The sequence below is a fragment of the Thermobia domestica genome, chromosome 5 (assembly GCF_964235325.1).
Source record: "Thermobia domestica chromosome 5, izTheDome1.hap1.1, whole genome shotgun sequence".
NCBI lineage: Eukaryota > Metazoa > Arthropoda > Insecta > Zygentoma > Lepismatidae > Thermobia > Thermobia domestica.
The window spans coordinates 202,848,777-202,874,662 of NC_137458.1; the positions used below are offsets into that span (position 1 = coordinate 202,848,777).

At 36.3% G+C, this 25,886-nt stretch overlaps 1 protein-coding gene across 3 annotated transcripts in view; it reads left to right on the top strand.

Moving 5' to 3' along the window:
• LOC145686349 (uncharacterized) overlaps window positions 1-25,425 on the top strand; it is a 73,188-nt gene extending 47,763 nt beyond the window's left edge. For all 3 annotated transcript variants that reach the window (XM_081759596.1, XM_081759595.1, XM_081759594.1), the window contains exon 4: window positions 18,621-25,425. In XM_081759596.1, the coding sequence (XP_081615722.1) occupies window positions 18,621-19,328 (708 nt within the window). In that variant the 3' untranslated portion in view covers window positions 19,329-25,425. The remainder of the gene's footprint in view (window positions 1-18,620) is intronic.
• Window positions 25,426-25,886: the final 461 nt, after the last annotated feature.

A 25,886-nucleotide genomic window follows, 5' to 3' on the forward strand; every position in this document is an offset into this window, starting at 1 on the left:
GAGCTTGTCCTTGTTTCGATCACAATTTTTTTCGTAGAGTGCTGTTTTTAGATTATCCACTTTTTATTAACGGTGATAAACCGTTTCAGAAATGGCTCAAGCTCGTTACGTTTCAGTAGAGATTTGCAGAAAGAAATTCGATTGGATAAATGTTTTTGAGTCAGATCATGTGGCACCCGAACGTCAAGCTTTCTGTTGTAGTCAGCTTTCTCCAAATAGTTTAAAACTGTTTGGTTATGGATGTTTGGATCCATGGCGATGTCATGACTGTTTACATACCAGTCTTCCTCGACTTTTGCCAACTTTTTGTGTGATTGGTCACTCAGTGCGAGCAGCATCTTGGACATCAAAATGCCCAGAACGAAGGCGACTGCATAATCTTTCTGCTTGTACTTTTGATCACGTACCATGCCCATAAACAACACAAGTGCCTTTATGGGCCTGCACGGCATCTGCGCCTTTATCGAAATAAAATCGTAAAATGTAGTACAGTTTTACGCAAAGTTCATTCAATTTCAAGGCGCAATGCCTTACGTTTGATTGTAAGTATTCGGACACCTTTTGTACTCTATTAACTCCCACTATCAGCTGTCAAATGACGTTAGATTTGACTGCTATGACTCATATACTCTGAGATTTAGTACACTAACGCCATTTTGTGCGCAAAAGGCTTAATACTTTTTAGAGTACCTAATACAAAATGAAAACTAATGAGAGTATATAAGATTCAAACGAATACACAACACGTAAAGAAAATAGTTTAGAGTGAGGACATAGAATGGACATTATCCACATTTTAAGAAAAGCCAATTTAAGTTACTAGGAAACGATTAAAAAATTTAAATTAAACATTTAAACTAAATGTTTAATTTAAAATGTACATATTCAGAATATTTGGGGATACTTCTTCAGTTTCAGGACTAGGACAGCGACAACTTTTCTGATTACAGTGAAACCTATCTATGTTGGCCACCATCGGTTCCATTAAAAAGGGCCACCTTAGACAGGTGGCCAACTTACAGAAAATAAATGTAATTGTGTATTTTTAGAATAGGATTTCTAGTATTACTTGATTGTAAAATTTTAATAAGCATAGGCACAACTACTTTTAAATAATGTGTATATAGTAATGGCATATGTGCACATTCTAATTTTGTAGTTCTTGTATAGTATCCTCTACCTCTTGTTAATTAGTACGGGCCCTGGCCATAGGTCCCGTAGGAATGGCATGTCTGACAGCTGTTCTCTCTGGATCCGATATCTACCATCAAAAACACTTTAAAAAAAAAAAAAAAAACTTGGGTAGACATTCTGAATTCCGGGCAGATTTTTTCTATGACGTCATCAATATGGCTGCCAACGAATTTCGGCTTACCAAATTTAAAATTTCATAACTTCCTTACTATTCAAAATGAAAGCTTCTTCTTCTTTTATTTGACAGAGAATATATTGGGCTTTTATTGTAATTATAAAAGTTTGCCTTCTATTGCCGCCAATTTTAAATATGGCCGCTCAAACTACAGAATGATAATTTTCACATTATTTTTTAAACTTTTATGGCAAATAACTTTGAAACGGCTATGTTTAAGGAAAAATTTCCTGAAATTAACGTTATGGAACATTTCAATAGCTTTCAAACGCGACCAAAATCATTGATGTATCTCAATTAATAACGGACATATTCAATTTTATATTACCGTGCTCGTGGGTTTTCTCGGGGTTCTCCCGTTTCCTCCCACTTTCTTCATTCCACCATTTCACTCATCTCTCATTATCACCGTCTCCTTTAGCCTAACCGGCATAACCGTGGGACGTAAAACTCAAAGATTTCATTTCATTTTTCAATTTTATATTAGGTTAAGTGTAAAATTTCCTTCAGTAAGTTCGAAGTATTAAAATTGTATCCAAAGATGTCGCGCCTAAACTTTCGGTGCCAGAGCTGAAAATGCCGAGAAGTAAGGTTTGAAGAAATGTTTAGAAATCTATCTGCCTTGAAAACGAGAAGTAAGGTTGGATAGGTTAGGTTGAGGATAGCTTTAAATGACATAGCTTCAAAACTTGAAAATTAAAATTAAGTTGGATTAGATATGCTTAAAATACTAATCATTTCGAACCTCTTTAAATGCCTTTTCACCTTAGTTACCTTACAATTTCAGCTGTAATTCCTTAAAAAAAAAAAAAAAAAAAAAAAAAAAACACTGGGCTCCGAAACATAGCGTACCCATAACTTATTCAGTAGTCTGACATATCTATCATTATTTTCTGCAGTATAACACGATATTTTACATAAACTAATCACTTTACATTCTTTCAAGTCTATATTAATATTGTTGCTACTAGAGTTAGGAAATTCTTTTGATATTTACAAAGTACTATTTCCACTTTCAGGATGATGGCGAAAGGCGCAATTTATGTTTAAATTATTTATTCAGTTACCAATAATTCTATTTTTAGTTTCAGGCTATATGAAATATTGAACTTGTAACGATCAGAAACATTCTGTACCATGGTATCAAAATCATATTAATCTCAATCATTAGTTGGAATTAAATTGACAGCAGAAAGAATAAAATATCATGAGACTAGTATCCATATTGACATTAACAAATGTATTATTGTTCGCAAGGTACGAAAGAAAAAACATGTGCGCCAGTTCTTGGAAGGAAAAATATTCTTTATGCTGCTGAAATAAGGAAAGATGTAGTTTATCAAAGAATGTCTGCAGGAATTCTGCAACCAGGAATAGAGTTAGTTATCATTGCGCTAATACATGTTACAAACAGTACACTTTAAAGAAGACATTGCTCAAGTTAGATTAAAGCTTAATTGGAGAAGAAGGAAAAGATGATGATGATGGACTTGATAATATTGAGCAGGAAAGGAAAAAATTTCGATCAGATATCACGTCTCGATAAAAGCCATCCCAAAACATAAATCCATTGGAAATAAATTTTGTAGTGTGTGATTATAAGAAACGGCGATATCAAAGAAAAATATCGTATTTGTGAAAGTTCCAAAGATTCAGTATTTCCTGAAGCAACTTTCTGTGTGAAAGATGATGTACACGCTTGGAAGATGAAACATCTGTTTTTGGAGCTGGCTGTTCTATAACAAGATATGCCCTGAAAATTACATTATAAAGTACAGAAGAAAGCAGAAGGAAAATGAAAATAAAGAAGTCAGTACAGGCAATCAACAAAGAAGAAATGTTGCAAGATGTTTTTCCATTAATTAAAGATATTCTAGATGAAGGTAATGGTTGGCACTATCTGGAATACATGACTACATAAACCAGAAAGGAGAAATAAAGGTAACAAACAAGGAAGTGAAACTTTATCTGCTAAAAACTTTTGGACATGATACACAATTTGTAATTCGGTCAGAAAAAATGAACCTAGTTTTATTTCTTCTTCCAAGCTAAGTGTTGATCAGTTAGCTGAAACCATATGAAACACAAGTGAGCAAGAAATGCAGAAGTATTGATTCGTGAGTCGATTTTAAATTGTGAATTTTGTTTGGATCATAGCATTGGTAATTCTGAAGCTTTTAAACAATTCTGAACATCAATAATCTATGGTCTTGGATATAGTTTCACAAAATATATTACATTTAATTCCAACTAATGATTGAGATTAATATGATTTTGATACCATGGTACAGAATGTTTCTGATCGTTACAAGTTCAATATTTCATATAGCCTGAAACTAAAAATAGAATTATTGGTAACTGAATAAATAATTTAAACATAAATTGCGCCTCTCGCCATCATCCTGAAAGTGGAAATAGTACTTTGTAAATATCAAAAGAATTTCCTAACTCTAGTAGCAACAATATTAATATAGATCTGAAAGAATGTAAAGTGATTAGTTTATGTAAAATATCGTGTTATTTTGCAGAAAATAATGATAGATATGTCAGACTACTGAATAAGTTATGGGTACGCTATGTTTCGGAGCCCAGTGTTTTTTTTTTTTTTTTATTATTTTTTTTTTTTTTTAAGGAATTACAGCTGAAATTGTAAGGTAACTAAGGTGAAAAGGCATTTAAAGAGGTTCGAAATGATTAGTATTTTAAGCATATCTAATCCAACTTAATTTTAATTTTCAAGTTTTGAAGCTATGTCGTTTAAAGCTATCCTCAACCTAACCTATCCAACCTTACTTCTCGTTTTCAAGGCAGATCGATTTCTAAACATTTCTTCAAACCTTACTTCTCGGCATTATCAGCTCTAGCACCGAAAGTTTACGGCGCCGACATCTTTGGATACAATTTTAATACTTCGAACTTACTGAAGGAAATTTTACACTTAACCTAATATAAAATTGAATATGTCCGTTATTAATTGAGATACATCAATGATTTTGATCGCGTTTGAAAGCTATTGAAATGTTCCATAACGTTAATTTCAGGATATTTTTCTTAAACATAACCGTTTCAAAGTTATTTGCCATAAAAGTTTAAAAAATAATGTGAAAATTTTCATTCTGTAGTTTGAGCGGCCATATTTAAAATTGGCGGCAATAGAAGGCAAACTTTTATAATTACAATAAAAGCTCAATATATTCTCTGTCAAATAAAAGAAGAAGAAGCTTTCATTTTGAATAGTAAGGAAGTTATGAAATTTTAAATTTGGTAAGCCGAAATTCGTTGGCAGCCATATTGATGACGTCATAGAAAAATCTGCCCGGAATTCAGAATGTCTATCCAAGTTTTTTTTTTCGCTTTTTTTTTATGGTAGATACCGGATCCAGAGAGAACAGCTGTCAGACATGACATTCCTACGGGACCTATGGCCAGGGCCTGGACTAAATGAGCTACAAGTGTTTCCCTCGAAGCAAAAGATGTTTTGAGAAAGTCTTAAGGGAATTCATACCTCAAAACCTCCGCTATCTTTCGACAAGCCGTCAGGTGCAAGTAGTTGAAAATTGAGATGATCAATTTTAACCTTGAAAATTTTCCGGAATTACTAAAGCTGCCCACTGATGAAAGGAGTCGGTATAGCTAATGGTCTTACCAAAACAGACAGGGTAAACAAATACGTAGAGCCATTTCCTGAATTCGTGTACATGCTTTTTCTTATTCACATGTTCCTTCACTACTTTATCAGGGTAGTGTTCTGGCCATTGACCTCCAAGAACAAATCTTGGGCATCCATGCTTCTTTTTTCCCAGTCACAAATGCAGAACATCTGACTCTCATATGGGAATACGAAAGAGTTAAGAAAAATAAGAAAACAGTATTTTGCGTGGCCAAGATACGCAGGTATATTTATTATTACCATCATAGGGTAAACATTGCTTCAGTGCGGCCAACCTCCAAGATAGACAGGTGGCCAACTTACAGAGTAATAGGTAATTAATGTCTTATAGGAAAATTCAGGTTCAAGACGAACCAGGCCAAGATGAGCAGGAGGCCAAGTTGACAGGTTTTTCTGTATTTTATTTTACATCTCAGCGCATGATTTCACGGCCACAAAGGATGAGATATACAATGTGTTACCGTGATCTGGGGACAGACTCGGAGTGATGATAGATGATGACAAAAGAGGCAATTTGAGAATAGGAACATGTATTCGGAAGTTCATCATTTCGGAGATAGAGGCTACCGAAAATTAGTTGTAACAGGAGAAAAATCGCCATAGCTCGAGAACAAGTGCTGAATTAAGGTCCAATCAAAAGCAATGTACACTATTCGTGTGAGATTTTATTATTGTAAGAATGGATTGAAAGCAGGGTTAGCACAAGGTAACCCTCAAAAAGTAAGATATTTCTTACAACTTAAACAAAAAAGCGACAAGAAATTGTCAACTGTGTGTAGTAAAGTGATTTTGGGTGAAAAGATTTTCAATACCTGAATGAAATGAAGAATTGATAGGGACGATGCTTAATCACGAAAGAATGAGTCTGCATTATAGACCATTGGCCCGAAATGTTTTGTGTTTGAGTATGGCTCCCCCCTAAAAGTGACGGGAATACACAATAACTGAAAATAAAATGTCAGAATTTGATCCGGTCAAAAGAAAGCATATGAACCTGCTGTAGTTTTCCTCACGAGATCAAAAGTACGTTTTTTATATATATATATATATTATTATTATTATAATTTTATTTAAGATGTAGGAAGTGTTGTCTCCTCTCAGGCTCCTTTGTAGTCTTGTCGCGATTCACAGAGCTATTTCTCTTCTGAATGACTTCCGAACCAAAGATGTATACAACAGCGCCATTTCATAGCAGCGAACACGTTTTCTATTTGAAATAAGACAAACATACGGGGTGCCACGAAACGGCCAGTAGATGGGGTGTCGGTCTGAACTAATGATAGAAATAATGTAATCATGCCCTCTCTATTACTTTAGTGCAATTGATAGGGGTCGCTTGTCTACTGTGTTAGTTACCACTTGCCCGTGAGACAGTTGCGAAGGCTTGTTTGCAGTCATATGGTTTGCGCTGACAGATTGGTATCGTGCAGTTACTTCGTGTTGTTTGCATGACAGTGAGTACTTAGTAGTGTAATGAAATTGCGGTTGACGAGCTTGCAGATATGATCTTTACCTGTGGAATGGCTAATGGAAATGGTCATGAAGAGGCTAGGGTATACCGTGAAATATTTCCACAAAGAAGACATCCGAAGCATTCCTTACTTGCATCTCTTCCCAGCGTTTGCGAGAAACGGGGCCTTTGCGTCCACAATTTCATGACTAAAGGGAACAACAAATCACCAGGACTTCCCCCTCCGAAGTAGCGGGGCTTGATCGTGTGGAGGAACAGCCTTTGACAAGCACGAGGACCGTAGCCAATATAGTACCACACGCGGACCACAGTACTGTGTGGAAGGTACTACATAAACAACAGTTGCATCCCTACCATCCACAAAGAGTACAAAATCTGAGTCAAGCTGACTTCGATTATGTGTCGTATTTTTTGAATGTTAGTGCAGCGCTGTGTGGCTGATTGTCAGTTCCATGCCTCTGTACTGTTCACCAATGAAGCCTGTTTTACTAGAGACGATGTATTCAGTAGTTGGAATAGCCACCTGTAGACTGATGAAAATTCTTACATGACAGTTATCAAGAGTCACCAACAGACATTTGCAGTAAACATGTGGGCAAGCATCGTTTGCGATCACTTAATAGTCCCCAATCTTCTTCCTCCTTGCTTAACTGCATAGTATTCGCCATGTTTCTGCAGCACAAACTTTTAGAATTATTAGCATATGTCCCGCTTGGTGTTGGTCAGCATATGTGGTTTCACCATGACGAGGTGCCAACCCACTTTTCTGCTCTTTTCATGTGTATCTCGATCAGACTTTCCCAGATAAAGGAATCGAACGATGGAGTCCTGTTTTCCGGACCAGCTCATTCATCGGATCTCACTCCACCTAGTTTCTTCTTGTGGGGTAACCTAAGAAGCCTTCTTTTGACTCCCTTAAATAGCCAAGAGGAACTTTCTGCACGAAACCTCGCTTTAAGTGACATCGTCAGAACGATACCAGGGAATTTGAATGTGTGCGACAAATCTTCCCTACAATGTTGTTATGTTTGCATCGACACCGGGAACGTTATTTTATACATCTGTTGTGAAGCTTTAAGTACATTGTCTACTATTTCGTATGTATTAGCTGTTTTATATGGTAGAGCTTCTTCGTCGTTGTCTTTAGCGGGTGCGTAGGTACGCTTTGTGCTGTCTTCCGAAGATATTTTTGCTTACTTTGTTTACGATAACTTCGGGATTATAAAACTAGCTTCCTTTGTCGATCAGTTTTCTTTCCCTTCTCACATATATCTTCTTGCATGGAACCAGATTTTAGAAAGTTCTTCCACGAGATGGATGCATTGACATCCTATACTTGCCTGCTACTGGTCTCATAATCATTCATATCTTGTAATAGTTTTACTGTTGTATGTCTGGTTCGAGTTCCTAACTTCAGATTGCTTCTTTCGTGATTGCCTATAATCCCTATCAATGTTTTTGTTACGGTCACAGTTGCCATTCAATCCGTAGTTTACGCTTTCGCAGACCTTTGTTTTCTCCTCATTGATTCGAGTGTTGAACATCTTTCTACCCGAGACAACTTTATTCCATGGGATTGACGATTTCTCGCCGCAGTTACTTCAAGTAAGTCTAGGGAGTCTGCAATCATTCTGAGCCACTCAGATATTTATATTAAATTGCATTCTTCTTGCTCTTTTTAAGTTTTCTTATACTCTTCATAGAACTCTGTTCAAACCTTTCTTCCATCAAAAATTCCTCTTTCTATTTCTCTTCCTGGCTCAGCTGTATACCTTACTGGTTTCGAATGTGTTGAAGTAGGTGTACTACGCAATGCAATATTCTCGACTGCAGCTGGTTCATCTGTGCTTATTAAATTTATGGACATGTTGAATGATTCGTCCGTCACTGCTGTAGTTCGAGAGCTGCCAGTGGAGCATATGCATAGTGACCAATGGATAAACAAGCAAAACATCTAAGATTTTTAGCTTGACATTGTTTTTCCATGTGTGTTTTGAAAAATTGAAGGACCCTCTGCAATAAGATAAGTGAAACATGGATATTTTGAGTTACAAAGCTTTATACTTAATGTGCAATATAGTAATTAACAGTAGTCAATCTTGTATATATGCCTATTGTTAGGTAATCAAAAAATAGAATTGTGCCTATGAAGATTTATGATGTGTTAGGCATAACAAGCACTACTTAATTAACTATGTAAATTTATCTAAAATATAATGTTGAAGCAGTGCCGTATATAATATATATAAAACATTACGTATACTTGTCACAATATATTTCTCGTATTTTATAAGTTAAAACCATACACAAATAAACGAATACATAGAAATTATACAAAAGCTCATTCTAGCCCAAGATGTAACCACAGTATCCTCTTTTAACTTCTTCTTCCAATCTTAACCATCATAGACATGGCCCTTATTTATGAAACATTTCTGATCAACCAACTACTTATATTTTTCATCCTAACACCTATGAAGAAAAGTGGTGTAGCATCTGGTCTGTGCTTTGGAGCATAAAATAGCGAATATCGAAAATGTGGAATAATCCATAACGGAGATGGAAAAATAAGCATTTACCGTATTATTGCATAACTTAAAGTGGTGGTGGAAAGAAAAAGGAGAATGGGAACACAAAGACGTGTGTGGCAACGTGTATGTATTGCAACACACGAGGATACAAAATATCAATAATCAGCGTTGTAGACAACAAAATCCGGAAACTGCACTATACTGAGCCTTGTTTAAAACTCCAAATCTGATACGTCCATTTCAGATTTAGAATCCGGGAGCGCAGATACAAAAATATTAGCAGGTTTCAGCACGTTCTTGTAAAACTGATGCTTGACAAGAGTAAGAAATTGTAGCAGAGGTTCCATCCTTCGTCTTTGAATCCTTGATTTCAGGTTTGGCTTTTTTGGAGGAAGAAGAAAATGGTGTCCAGTGGTGGTGCCTGCACGAATAGGCTTTTTCTCCTACACCATTATACGTTTTCGAAACTGACACAGACCCATATGGGAGCTTTTTCACCCTCTCCCACTTGCCCGATTTTCCAATTTGTAAATCGAAAAACCGGATTCGGATTTCAAATCCGAATGGCAAATCAGGACTTTGGATTTTCAAATCCAACATCTGAAATTCGGAATTGTAATTTTTCAAATTGAATATTCCCATATTCAGATTTTTGACAGCGCTGTTTTAGTTTCCATATTAACATCGAGGAAACAAACAAAACACTGCATTTCTCTCTGATTTTGCCATATTTCTTTCCCAGGGCTTACGATTTTTCTTTCTCTTTCGTCATTTCCTTTTCAGTCGTTCTTCTTTGCTTTGATTTTGTCCATTTCGGAACAAAAGCATCAAATATATCTCCGTACCAGTGCTTTCACTTCAACCGACTCTTGGAAACAAATTTACACACACATCGCGTCGCCTCCTAACTTTGTTAGCCGCAGACAGTGGCGCCTTCGGTTATACGCATCAGGAAACTGCGACTTGATACAGGTGAATTGTGTTTTTCTTACTACAGATGCTTCTAATACGAACTAGAGACAACGGAAAAGGAAGGTAAGTCCTCACATCTTATTTATGTATGTTTTATCAGAAATTGAGATGACTCCATTTACCTTGTTAATGCGGAGGGTTCTTCAATTATTACATTTGCCATTACCTAATTGAGACGCCAATTTACTCTTGAAATTTGTACATTAATGCTTATAATGATTCTTTGTTTGTATCCCCTTTTGCTTTGTTTTCACATGCTTAATTTCTTTTTATAATTGAGAAATTATACGATCACGTCGCCTAAATTCCTGTAAGATCCACAAACAAAGTTTCTTTCACCTAGATATCCCGTATCTTGTAACAGCTTTACACGTAGATCCCATTCCACAAGAATGCGTCATTTGTTAGTAGTCACAAATTGCACGCTAAAGATATTTACTTTAACCAGGTTTGAAATCTCGAATTTACTAATAAAAATCAATAACTCTTTCTCTTCAATATCAACCTTTATTAAGCTAATAAAGCAACAACCAGTCATCCTTGGCTTTACCGTAAACTACCAAAATATCACTTGCTACTCGTGACACATATACCTACAATATCAACAGCCACTCTTGGCTCTTCATCCTAACATATTAACAGCCACTTATCGCTACAATACAACATATAAACAACTTCAGGCACTTACGGCTCCATTTCAACCTTAACACAATTACAGACAATTTATAATACATAGAAACACTCTCTTTTGTTAGTACAATTTCTCAACACCTTGTCAAATTATTCACTAGCAACACTTTGCTCAACTAATTGACATAATCCAACATTCCCCCGGATATTGTCCAAAACTAAATTGACAGAAATATGGCATGGCAATACTTCAACAGTAAGGAAAGTATCCAGTCTGCTAGTGTACCAATTATGTGTTCATGTACAATCATCACGGGATCTTGTTCATTGCACACTATATACCCCTGCTAGCGGCGTACACAATTTACATTATACATGAGGGCTTCCGTGTCTGATTTCGTGTCCAAACATACACGCCCCCATTTCTCTGAATGGAATAAAACTCGTGACATCAGAGTAGCAGATATTCGACCAGCTTTCTATTGTCTCTTCACATGTTCGTTACATTAGGCGTGTTGTTGACATTACTGAACTCATGTTAGTGGCAAGTGACCGTAGGGATATCTGTTGGAAAAGCCATACGTGCTAGTGTACGGGACACGGTCATACGAGATTTGGGTAGTAAGCTGCTCCTGCGCTGCGCCTGTGAGCCCATACCAGCTGCTGAATGCAACGCTTACCCCTACAATAGCCTTTTACCGTCATCTACAGTTTGTCACTTGTCCATGATGATAACTATTCTTGATACACTTTCACTTCAGTTGTACACGAACATCCTACTAGCGTAGCCGTTTGCGCAATCGAGGCACCAGCTCTTCATGACCCTATGATCTTGCCAAACTATCATTACTAGAATTAACAAAAAATTGGCTACTTACCAATGAATCCTCCTTTGAAAAATTTTAAAGATTTTGCCGTTTCGGAACTCTCAGCAGGTTCCTTCCTCAGTGGCAAGGTAGAAAGAATTAAAACGGAAAGGAGATAAAAGGAGTAAAACCAGGAATACATACCACTATATAAAAGTAACGTACAAAAAAAGAGATCCTGAGATGAAAAGAGCAGAGTGAAAAAAGAATGAACTGAATAAAAAAGAACGTGGTGTGTCTGTTAGGCCACTATTGCCAGATCCAAAGTATGCATCAAAGGTAGGTACCCAAGCTCGATCAATGTTGCCAGTATCAAGGCTCAATGCAGGTTTTTATTTATGACTAAAGAGCGATTCTTTAATTTCCCGTTGTTTTTATTTATTTATTTTATTTTGCTGAACTTTTTTTATTTATTTTGCTCTTAGACCTATGTACCTTAACTCTTTTATATTATGTGAATGTTGTTTTAGATGAATCGCCAAACCCGACATGCCTTCTTGTGACTTCTTTGGTTGTCTAAGAAGAGCTTCTTTCGTAGATCATTATTAATTTGTGACCGTCAAAAAGATCTCAATGAAGAAATAGTTTTTATATAAAATAGGACAAGAAAACGGTTATAAGCTGTGTATTTTACAAAAAATTGTTTAATCAAACACGTAGATCGCTGCAAGTCCAAAGAAGCAAAAACTTGGATTGGAATTCCTTATTTTCCACAATTTCAACAAAAATTCAACGTATTCTTGCAAAGCATAACATATCTGCTTCAAGTATTCCATCCAAAAGTTTACAAAAACATCTCACTGGATTTAAAAGCTATTTTGTCGATCCATTAAATAAGGCAGGTATTTACCGCGTCCATTGCGAATGTGATTCCTCATACACTGGCCAAACTAAACGTAATATTAACACGCGTGTGAAGGAACATGTTAGACAATCAAAAAAGTCATAAGAAGAAAACATGTCGGGTTTGGCGCTTCATCTAAAACAACATTCACATAATATAAAACAGGTGAAGGTAATAGGTTAAAAAAAGAAAAAAAAAACAACGGGAAATTAAAGAATCGTTCTTTATTCATAAATACAAACCTGCATTGAACCTTGATACTGGCAACATTGATCAAGCTTGGGTACCTACCTTTGATGCATACTTTGGATCTGGCAAAAGTGGCCTAACATAGACACCACGTTCTTTTTTATTCAGTTCATTCTTTTTTCACTCTGCTCTTTTCATCTCAGGATCTCTTTTTTGTACGTTACTTTTATATAGTGGTATGTATTCCTGGTTTTACTCCTTTTATCTCCTTTCCGTTTTAATCCTTTCTACCTTGCCACTGAGGAAGGAACCAGCTGAGAGTTCCGAAACGTCAAAATCTTTAAAATTTTCCAAAGGAGGATTCATTGGTAAGTAGCCATTCTTTTGTTAATTTTGAATATCCCCCCATGCGCCCATTAAATTATTATCATTACCAGACTTTGCCAAAAACTGGTAATGATTACCTATTATGCGGCAACTCTCACTACTGCCTACCTACATTCGTAGCTATGTGCTACGGGGTGCACGCTTTGTCATCGCGAAACGTACATGTCAGGAAGGTGAAATACACTGTTCTAAAGCGGATCATAATGTAGTGTTTGGTCGTTAGATGTATGTATATATAAGATGTTCCAAAACGAATACTCCGGTATCACCTGTTATTTTACGCACAAATATACATCATAATCAAGCATTACATCGTTAGTTAATACATTCTATATGGGCACCGCTGTGAAAAGCTAAATGTGAAATGTGTGCTATACTTCCCGTCAGACATATTGCAACATTTGCTGTCTTATACACTTAATAGTTTGATTTTTCACCATGTCTAGAATAGATGTACACATGTGATGATGTGACACATCAATCTTTGATTTATCTCCAAAGAAAAGAAGAAGAAGAAGAAAAAAAACAGTGATCCAAAAATCCAAACCTGATTGTTTTTGGCAGCCATAGGATTAGCCTGTGTCTACCAACCTACCGATTTGGAAATGTGTTATCTAAAAACTACTGTGCAAATATTAATCAATGAGAAGATATGTCATTGTATTGAAAAAAATATATAAGGCTGCATACCCTGAAACTGGGGTATGGCATAATTCACAAACATATCCGCGCACACACTAACGTTGATAGTTGTTTCATGAAAAAGGAAAGGTTCACTAAAGCATATCATATATTAATGCTGAGATTGTCTCGGATGTGCGTCCTCGCAATTTGCGGCATTTCAGTGTCGGAAGATATGGAAGAACCAGGTTCAATTCCCATAGAAAACTCATGTCTTCGGATCCCATGTTAAGCTCTAGCTCCACGTCTCATATAGCTTGGATAATGAACGAGACACTAAATTCTAAATCGGAGTGTCAAATACATATATTATGTCGATTTACGTCATCACCAAAGACCGGCTGTTGTGGCAAAATAAAGCATAAAAATATCAAAATAAATTTTTAAAATGACATTGAAAACTGATAGTTTATATGCCAAAAATAGGCATTTTTTAAAACCAAAAACTTACATTAATTGTAGTACTCTACATTATGAATTGCACATAGGTTTTTCCATAATACACACTGACTTTTTTTGTTTTCTTACATGTTTAAATTTTTTTGCAGTATCTTTTTTACAAACTTTCAGCGTAGTGTAACTGCTTCTCAGTGACTGAGTCTCAACGTCCCAGTATTCCATCCAACACGATCTTTTTGTTATACTAAAAATACAAATCGCTGAGCAAAGCAACGTTTATTTATAAAATAATAAATGTGTGACAGTTTCGCCAACTAATTGAACATATTAGCTTCATCAGACCTTTTTGTGTAGCTGTCGAAATTGACGACCACGAATAGGTTGGTTCAACTTTAGAGATAGGTCAAAATTTGGTGGACTCATTTTCGGATTGTAAGGAACATGAGGTAACATAGCAACACATCCCAACGGTAATAGTGTAGCTTTCCACATATGATATTCCCTAAGTAATTGAGGGTGAGTTTTTGCATTTTTTCTTCCTTTTGCTTTGTAACGAATCATAATAATACACTGTTGTGACATTTTTTCCACATGAAAATCTGTCTGTCATGATGATTCTTTGGTGATCTTTGTTGCTTGTGAGAAAAGTGGAACTCATCACTCGTTGAATCATTATTTCAAGTCTGACTCGTAGTAGCTACGGAAACGAGTAGCTCAACGAAAAACTGTACTACAGTCCCTTGTTAAGTCACTGCAAACTTCATCTAAAGCCAGGGTTTGCCCAAGTAGGCCCAGCCCGAAAAAACCCGCCGGGCTTTTTCGGATTGGATCCACCTGAAAAAGACCACTTTAAAACCCACCTGGGTTTTTGAGCTTTTTGTTAGTATATTACTGGTACAACTAAGGTGATCACATTGAAAGTGATTTTTATCAGATTTTGGACTTTCATTGGGCGAATTAGATGCTTTCATGTTAAAGAATACAACATTCAACGTTAGACCTACTTAAAGTTCTGAACGCACTGAATGAATAAAAAAAAAATCTTGCCTTAGCTTGAGATAATCATAGAACAAATTAAAGTATGAATTGCCTATTTGAAGTAAAATATGCAATTTTATATTTTAGAAAATACTTTCCGTGAATAATGTGCTCGCCGACTCGGCGATGTCGGGGGTCGTTATCCCTCATACCTTTAACGAGTTCAAGGCCATGGGTGCCTGTAATACAGGGTGTCCGAGAAGTCCTTCCCTGATTACAGAAATTGATAACTCAGGCTAGAAATAAGATAGAAATATGAAACTGGTGTTGAATTGTTTACAAACTATACAAGTTTTGGTCACATCAGTACACTTCCACATGAGCACCCTTGGTAGCATGTAGCACATCTAGGCGATATTCAATTTCCATCCACACATTAGCCAACATCACTGGAGGGATCGATGCAACGACTGTGGTTATTCGTTGCTGCAGGGTTTCAAGATCTGGTACACGTGTTCGGTAGACCTCATCCTTGACATAACCCCATAAAAAGAAGTCTAATGGGGTTATGTCAGGAGAGCGTGGAGGCCAAGCTGTTGGTCCATCACGACCAATCCATCGCCCAGGAAATGTCCTATCGAGATAGGCACGGACGTCCAAACCCCAATGAGGTGGTGCACCGTCTTGCTGAAAAACGACATCGGGGCGATACTGAAGCAGCTGAGGAACAGCATACAGCTGCAACATATCCAGGTACACTGCAGATGTGACGGTATCCTCAGCGAAGAAGAATGGCCCGACAATTCGATCGTGCAATAACGCGCACCAAACATTCACCTTTGGACTGCCTCTGGTGAACTCCCTGACCTCCCTGGGGGGGTTCTGAACCCCAAATGCGTACATTATGGCGATTCACTACTCCACTGACAAAGAATGTCGCTTCGTCGGAAAAGGCAATTCGTCTGAGATAACCATTATCGTCCTCAATACGTGATAGCATTTCGACCGCAAAGTCATATCGACGTGTACCGTCGTCGGGCAACAAGGCCTGAACGAGTTGCACTTTGTAAGCACGAAACAATAAACGTTTGTGTAAATTGTCATGGATAGAGCTTTTTGGCATCTGTAATTCACGTGAGGCCCTGCGCACCGATTTCTTAGGACTTCTCAGAAAAGACTGCCGCACAGCCTCCACCGTGTCTGCTGAGGTTCTTGGTCGACCAGACCTCGGGAGGTCAGTAACCGACCCTGTGTTCTTGAACTTCTCATACCAGGCTTTAATGCTCTTGACATCAGGTGGAGTCCTCCCAAATGTTATCTGGAACTGTCTCTGCACCGTGGTTGGTGATCGTGTCTCATGGTACCACAGGACACACTGTGCCTTCTCCTGGTTGGTTGGCATGGCTTCTTGGGCTTCTTACTTACGTACTACAAACCTAAAACAAAAAAAATTAAGACTTGGTAAAACAGAACAAACCTAACACAGACAAAATAGCGGGTATCCACGCTACAAAGCGCAATTTTCGGTCTTTTACCCAGAAATTTTCAGAGTAAAAGCACGAGACACACTAAATTAGCTGTATTATTTTGGCGGCGATCCAACGTAAAATTTCAAAATGGCGGCCATTTTTCAACTAGCGGTATCCACGCTACAGGGTGCAATTTTCGGACCTCTAAATTGAAATTTTGAGGGTAGAAGCAAGAGGCCTTCTAAATTTGCTATATAATTTTTTCGGCGATCCAATATAAAATTTCAAAATGGTGGCCATTTCTTTCAAAACAGTAGTGAACAGAAAATTGTTGCAAGTTACGACAATGACAATCTTGAAATGTAAATCACATTTTAACACTTTTAACTTAAAGACATTGAAATATTTCGAAAAAAAACGAAAATATCCGAAAAAACCTACATGGGCCCAGGTAAGTTGGTTTTTTTCAAAAATACCCGGGTTTTTCAAACCCTGCCTAAAGCACTGTGAATTTTTGTCGGGTTTACTATGTAAAGTTTCAGTCTTAAGGTAGGACCTCTGATCGTCAACAGACTAGCCGAAACACCTGAGGCCTCCCATTTCCAACACTTATCACTCCAAAGATGCTCAGTACGTTGCTTACAAACACACGTTCTCTTGCCTCGTGAACCGAAGTTCAAGTGATGCAAGGTTTACTGCGATTGCGTCATCCATTACTCAATATTTGCCAACTGTGCATTATTTGTGAATTAACCTTCGTAAATAGCACTAAGTAATAAGTATACCTTGAAAATAACGATAACAAGACATCAAGACGAAGAAAGAGAAAGAAAGAAAGAAAATTACAAATCATAGAAAAGTTTGTATCAAACGTAAAACTGTAGAGAAAATGTGCTAATAAATGCCGTGATAATAAGAATAAAAAGTACATCAGAACTCTGTGCATATTAGGTGAATACATTGACTTAATAAATTAGTCATGCCATACAACACCTAGTTCACATCTGCATCATATTCTAACCTTTTTTTTTTTAGTTCGTCTACACAGATTACATCGCCTGACTCTTAAAATGCATTGGAGACCTGAAAACAATCGTTCAACACCTATCGATGTGACAGGATTCTATTTGAATCACGTCGTAATCTTGGAATTCGTAGTAATATGAACCGTGCTTTCGATATGTTTGGTTGGTCAACAATGATTTATCCTCTACGATGAGGAGTGTTAGTTTCCACATCTCGAAGGTGAGCTACATTTCACGATAAGAAGAAGCAATGTGATCCGGTAGAAAGGTGAAATTTTGTTTAGAGATAACCATAAGTTAGGAAACATGACCAACGATTGGAATAAATGACATTTGGTCATGATTTCTTCTAAAAATGACAAAAATCACTTTGATAGCATTTTGCCACAACTGCCGACCTTGAGTCACAGCTAACACGGAATGTCAGTTCACTAGGAAATACCATTTTTTCCAAAGTTAATTTTTATCCAATATCATGAATACGTTGTTCGAAACTGTTGATGTGCATCATAATGATGTGGTTTTGAATAATATATATCTTGCAGCATTAATTTCAAACGATTTTGTTCTAGCTTAGTACAAGTGTTCGGTATATAAAATTAAGTAAAGCACGTTGAACTGATTTGCTCGGTTATTAGGTGAAGGCTGCACGAATATTGTAAGTGCATGTTCTAAAGCTGCAAGTAGCAACGAGTTGTTTGTTCCAAAAATTTACTAAGAGAAATAATGACAATAAAGGAATTATTATTCTCACGGAAACATAAATGTTGAAATATCATTGTTGACAGAATTATAAAAATATTACTGACTATAATAAAATGGTATATGTTTTAATGTTAAAATAATTTGACACTAATAATAATATACACGATCTCTGGTAGACACGAAACACAACTGGTTGCTTATTACTTCCTTCTGTTTGCACGCTTGCGAGGGCAAAAAATAACTGAACAGAAAAGTTACTTCGTAGAAAATCGAAAATAAGACAGTAAAATGTAATTATTAACCATAAATTATCTTTCGTGTCTTTCAACAGGAGCGTAGAAAAATGATTGCACAATTGTACTGGAGCAATAATACATGTTTTTTTTTTTTTTTTTTATTGTTTTATCAATACTAAATAAGACTTCTTATTTCAGGTGACAGGTGAACAATGTAACAACAAGTGGAACTATTTAATGGCAAAATACAAAAGTGCGTTTTGTAAGGTGGAATCTGGTCAGGAAACAAAGTTTAAATATTTCGATGTCTTATATAAAATTATTGGAGACAGAATTCCATTTGGTAGTGAAATTAAAACGTCTCATAACAAAACTGTAGTTTCTGAGTCTGTAGACTCAGAACCAGAATCTATCGATCTAAAAGAACTCTCTGAAGATAATCCTGATACCACAGGTGACACTGATGAAAATTTTATTAAAATATCATCAATTAACAATGAAAGAGAAGTAAATGGTGACACGGGACAATCTGAACAGAGTCCTGGAAGATCATTGATGAGTGACAATGTACGAGAAGAAGGCAACGATTCTGTTTTAGCGTTTAGTGATAGCACAGAAGAAAGTGGTGAAGATGCTGTTCGGGTACCCCAGCTTGACCCATTCGATAGTAATACTTCTAGTACCACAGTGAAACATTCTACTAATAAAGTAAATTCTGATAACATATTCTCTCTTATTTATGAATATTTACTTAGAAAGGAGCGGAGAGAACACAAAAGAGACAAGGAAAGAACTCAGAGATATGTAAACAGGGAAAAACAAAGAGAAGAAAGACACCGGCAGAAAATGCAACTTGAAGAAAAGAAGTTGCAGCTTTTAAGTGACCTAGTTTCAAAGGTGAAATGAATTGAGTTTTTCTTAGTTATTTCTTTGTGAAATACTATAGGGAGCAAATTAATTCTGTTCGTCTTGTTGTTCATGCAGGAGAGACATAGTATATAGGATGAACTATTTATCTTGATACTCCCTTGTAACTTTTAAAGTAATAAACAGATAACGTTGATATTTTGTACTATGCAAAGGCTAGCAGGCAGATTTTCTTGATATACTCTGTGATATCACAATTCTAACAGTGTTGCCACCCCAACATGTAGTTGTATTTTTTCAAATGGCTCTACGTCAGGTCGAATGTATCAAGATAAATGATCCATTCTGTATAATTATTGTATTTATTTGAGATTTCGTAGCAAAAATTGACATTCTATTGGAATTTTTTCTCATCAGTGGAAAGTGGAAATATGCATTAAGAGGGAAAATTTGCTCAGTCTAGGTTTGGTATGACTCTTCTTTTACAATGTAGTCACTTCATCGAGTTCGTTTATTACATGTGAAACCATCAAATAAAACTGGAGTTTCTGACCCAGTCATCTTAGAAACTCTGATCGAGATATTGAACTATTAAATAATGACAGAGTTTACTTTCTTGATTATACAACTGTAGAGTTATGTAGGCTCGGAAATTAGAAAAAACGTCAAATTCTGGAGCATACTATTTAATGCATCACTGCTTCTGACCAAATTGACGTAGAGGGCTGATTCAAGTCCTACTTGGAATGCAATGAAATAAACGTTCCAACAATATATCATGATAAAGTAAGCATTTAAATGATATATTGCACTACTAGATTCGGAAGATCATCGAGCTTAAAATTTTGAAGATGCATATCTGGATTTTTTTTTTTTTTAACTTGGATATGTTTTGAACAAAAAGTTATATTGTAACTTTACTGAAATAGAAGTTGGGATGGTAACGAGGACATAATATAAAATCGATTTATTTGCTAAATGTTTTTGCTACTAGCCATTTTTATTGACAATTGCCAGTTAGGAACATAATAGTATAATAATAGTAGTAGTAGTAGTAGTAGTAGTAGTAGTAGTAGTAGTACTACTACTACTACTACTACTACTACTACTACTACTACTACTACTACTAATAATAATAATAATAATAATAATAATAATAATAATAATAATAATAATGCATTTTGGTAGCTAAAGTATATACATATAATATCGGAAAAGAGATTTTGTTTGTTAAAAAACTACATACATACAGCATAAGGAAACTCATGTGTACTCGTTTGTTCATAAGCACCCCGGACAAAAATTAGTCACCCCCGCGCGAGAGCAAGGATGCGTCGGCAAAAAGGTACAGATGACGTATTCGTCGAATCACATGGCCAAACGTGCATACACTACCTCGAGGCGATCATAGGGCATTACCGTGCAGTGACAGAACTGATCGAAGCGGTGTGTGTTGGGCAAGATGGGGAAGAGCGCGGACGTGACGCAGTGGCAAAAAGGGGCAATCGTGTTTCGCCGTGCCCATGGCCACACAGTCATGGAAGTTGCCGGATTTGTTGGTGTTTCGCGGCGGACTGTTCAACGTGTCTACAAGCAGTGGTGTAACACACGTGGCCATGAAACATGACGCTAGAACTGTGGTCGGAAAAAGATCCTCACAGATAGGGACGAAGACGGCTTTCTAGGCTTGTGAATCGAAATCGCTTCCAAACCCGCCAGGAATTACTGCAGTCCGTGAATGCAGGCCCAATCCAACCTGTCAGCGAGAGAACATTGCGACGGGAACTGCGTGCAATGAACATATGGAGTCGGGTACCTCGCAAAATGCCACTGCTCACACATGCACATAAAGTTACTCGTCTGCAGAGGGCCAATAATCATCAAACATGGACAGTAGCAGACTGGCACTGTGTCATATGGTCTGACGAATCACTATTTTTCCTGTATTCGAATGACGCCCGGCGTCGTGTCCACCGACGGCCACATGAAGCATTTCACTCTCAGTGTGAGGAAATTCAGTTGCAGGCCGGGGATGGATGTTCTGGGGGTGTTTTTCGTACTATGGGGTGGGCTCACTCATTGAGGTGCCGACGAACATGAACCAGCACGTTTATTTGAACATCCTGTACGAGCAGGTGTTGCCCTTGAGTCACTTTCTTCGCGATGACTTTGCTATAGACACCCCCCATTTTGCAAGACAACAGCAGGGTCCACAGAGCTGGACCCATATGTGACTGGTTTGAGGAACACTGAGGTACCCTACCACACCTCGAATAGCCCGCAAAATCGCTGGACCTCAACCCAATTGAAAATCTGTGGGACCAGTTGGAACAGCGGGTGAAACGTCGACATCAGCATCCCCGACGTTTGGTGGAATTGTGTGATCTTATCCTCCGTGAGTGGGTTCAACTGGATGTGACGGCCTTGCAGACCCTTGTAGACTCCCTTCCCGACCGCATCCAGGCGGTTATCCAGGCCAGGGGGGTGACTAATTTTTTGTCCGGGAAGCTTACATTGACTGGCGACCTGACTTCTCTTCTTCGTTAACGTGTGTATCCTAATTGTTCAAGAGAATGAAGATTGATTTCTACATTGTTTGTTTGTTTAGATACATTACGAACACGTCCGATTTACCATTGTCATTGTAAATACGTGTAATAAATCTACTAACTTATTTAAGTTATAAGGTTTCTAAAAGTCCCACTAAACTGTGTTTTGTAAATTCACTTACTCAGGCTAATGATTCAGTTTTAATATATTTTCCAATAGGAATAATTGTATGAATCTTCTAGGTACCAAGAATTGAATTAGCCTTAGAAAATCGATTAGACAACACTGATGCTTTTAACTTCATATTCCGTATTGATGATATACTTGAAATTCATATTTTATATTTTGCTTTGTTCATACAACTGTCTTGGAGTTATTATCTATTCCCCTACTTAGTCACATGACTTTTATCCATATTACGTGAAAAAATAGCGTAAAGCATATAACACACACACATATACAATCTTCAAGGGATGTAATGTTAATTTTTGCAATTTTTATAGTGAGCTGTTGCTCCATCGGAAATACAAAATATTTTATGTACATTTGTGGAACCAAATTTAACACTTTCTTTTATTGGTGAACTAGCGTTCAGTCACGTGTAAGACACCCTGATATGACAACCAAATTTCCAGTGGTAAGTGGTGAAGTCTGTAGATTTTTATAGTATGTAATATATGCACGTACCGTTACTTGACTGTCATTCCACTAAAAGCCTTATGAAGTGTGTTGCAAAATAGATAATTTTCTGCAGAATGACGCAAAACATTGCACTGCATATTAAGAATCATTTCTTTTATATTCTTAAGAAATAAAACTTGTTGACTAGCAATAAAAAAATGTTCGAACATGTGTGAAAGTTTTTGCATCAGTCGTTCTACGAATTGCTATCACAGGATGCCATGGATTTTGAATACCGTAAAAAAAACTGAAATAAGCAGCGAATTTCATTATCAAACCTTGAAAATCTAGAAAATGTTCAGATTAATAGAAACCCTTATCAGAAGAAGATGGAAGTCCTTTTGAATAGCGGAACTGTGCTTTGGAACTATTTCAAATTTAAAAGATGGAAGAGAGAGAAGGCCAGTGACATATCTAGCATCAGGTGCGTCTAGGGCAGGAGCGGGAATTGCGCGTCTACTTCCTACTTCCTATCCCCACCACTATATGTACACTCATGTCCAAAATTATTGTCGCATGTCTATAAATATGTTGTTGGAGAAATATACGTAATTTGATAACAAATTCGTCTAGCGTTTCTTATAATGTTAGTTTATGTATAATCGGCAAAGACATGCATGTGGCAAATTTCATGTCAAAAGAGCAGTAAATAAGAACAATAAAACGAAAATAAAATTTTCTTGCTCATTTAGCAACATTTTGCTTTACTCATTCTAATTTTCGTATTTATAATTATTTTTCTATGAAATTTACCACAAATATACATTTTTCGATTACACACATAGTATCAGTATTTAAAGTATCCTGCAAAATAATTATCAAATTATATTCTTACAAGAAGACAGTTATAGATATGCGACAATCATTTTGGACATGAGTGTACATTATTTCAATTATGTATTTTTTCTTTCTATTAAACACGAGTATGATTTGATTGTAGAGAGAAAAATGGAAACTTCATTATTCAAAACATATTAGCTTTGGAAGAAAATAAATGAAGAATGATCATTGACAACTGTTTGAAGAAACTTTAACATCATTTCATTTTCAGGATAGCTATAGTTTTTTCATACACAAATTGCAATGTTTTTTGCTGTATCTCCTGCAAATTTGTCTATAATGTTTTCAAACTATTTTTTTAACTTCTCACTCATCACTTACAAGAGCAAGATAACTCAGTCTGTCTTTACCTTTGGATGGTTTTAAGTAAGAAAGAATTAATTTTGTATGCTAAATTATTTTTCGTAGTTGCCAATCATATGATCATGCACCTTCGGTTGGATAGTAGGCCGAATTTATAGTTCCGGACCAATCGAGAGCCGACAATGGCCCTACTAAGCGGTTAATTGTTCATGGAGAATCAAACAACAATAGTTAGCACTATTGGATGGCAATTCGCAGATTAAGGATCACACTTTAAACTTCATACCGTACAACCAATGTAAAAAATTCTTCAAGGCTTTGAAAGTTTTGCAGCGCGAGTTATGAGTAACATTTCAGAGATCAAAATTTCTTCATGTGTCTGCTGTGCATCAATATCATTACTGTAGGGTTCTACTTTGATTGGTTCGGACTTCAGCGTTCACTTCACCACCTAAGCTGTATGAAACGTGAACGTACAACTTAATCTGGGAACCTAATCACATTAGCTCCCACCGGGAATCGATCCCAGGTGTACCACATCAAAGATGTGTACGCTAACCATATAACAACGAAAGAGCTCCTATAAGGTTGTACATTTGTTTTCTAAGTCGTTAATGTTATAACAATTCTGGGTTCGTTTCCTGTTTGTATCTTTGGGTGAACACATATATAACAGTCATGGGGTTTGATCCCTTTGATGGACAAACTATTAATAACGGGATAGGATTTTTATTAGGCTTTTATAGTCCGAAAAGGTACGTGTTACTGGACGTAATGAAACTATAGTCACTGACTGTAGAACACCTTTTTGTGCAAATACAAGCTAATAACCAAGAAGTTAATACATTTTACCTGTACAACGCTAAACATAGAAATAAAATACTTATATATTAACTATATATTTTACGAAGCAATTATGATTTTAGGGACCTGTAAAAAATGTAATGTTATTAATAAATATTTATTGAATATAGGAAAGATCATGTTGCTATTAAAACATAGTACGCAACTTACCACATATTATACACAAACACATAAAAACATTGATTATTTTTTACTTGAATTACATATTATTTAATTATTTTTCTACTTTTGGTTTATAGCCCCTAACTTTCTAAGTTCGCGTCACGGATGCACGGTTTATGTCTTTGCACTTTTAGACGTGAATTATTCATATTATTTCGATTACGATCACTATTATTGAACTGCACTGATACTTTGCTGCATTTTGGGAGAGACGCCTTCCACTGAATTAAACTTTGAAATTGATGAATGAAGAAATGCTTCAATATACACCACAATAAGATAACTGCGTGCATTGAGTCATGTTTATTCTTATTCAGCTGCTACTAACAGATTTTGGTTTGTTATTGATTTTACTACAAACTGTTCGTATGTTAAACATTTTAAACAATATATTTCCACTGCAATTATTTTACACCAACAAAGTCAGCTAGATGATACGAAGCTTAGCGCCAATTGAAGGTGCATAAACATATAACTACATCTTTATTCTTTTGATGCTAATTTTGCCCTGTCTTTGTTTTCTTTTTCTCTTAACTTTCCTTTCTCTCCCGCCAACTGCACAGTATACAACGGAGTAGAGGAAGAGTGAGGTATTATGTTGTTAAGAAAGAAAAATCACATTTATTCACTTTTCACTATTTTAAGTGTATTAATAATTTGGGACACGATTAATTGTAACCTTCTATACTTTTAATTGTAACTTTCTTTTATATTAATTAAAACACTGGAAAACTCACTGTGAAGCACTGTTTATTTTGGACCCATCGGGAGAATTCCAAAGACTTTATCCACTTTTCTCTGATGAGAGTAGAAAAGAAAGAAATGATCTAATTGCCTTATTGGAAACTTTTAATAATATGGAATCACACAGGGGTTGTTCAAAATGTTACTTTTTTGTATACTTTTTATGGCACAACCAGAATGTTACAATATTAACACCAAAACACAATTATCATCTACAAGTAACCCAAACTTTTAAATTAGAATCTTGCAACTGAGTGAATCTTCATCAACTTGCATCGGAACACGGTTAAGTGATTCCTTCATTACCCTTTCCATCGCCTGCTTAACGGTAAGTCCTTAATTTTTCGACATCTCACCTGCATTTTTTAAAATGTTATTTATTTTTTATCTCTCAATTTCAAAATCTCATTTAATGCTCTCCCCTTTGGTGTGAATGGTCCCGGATTCGACTCC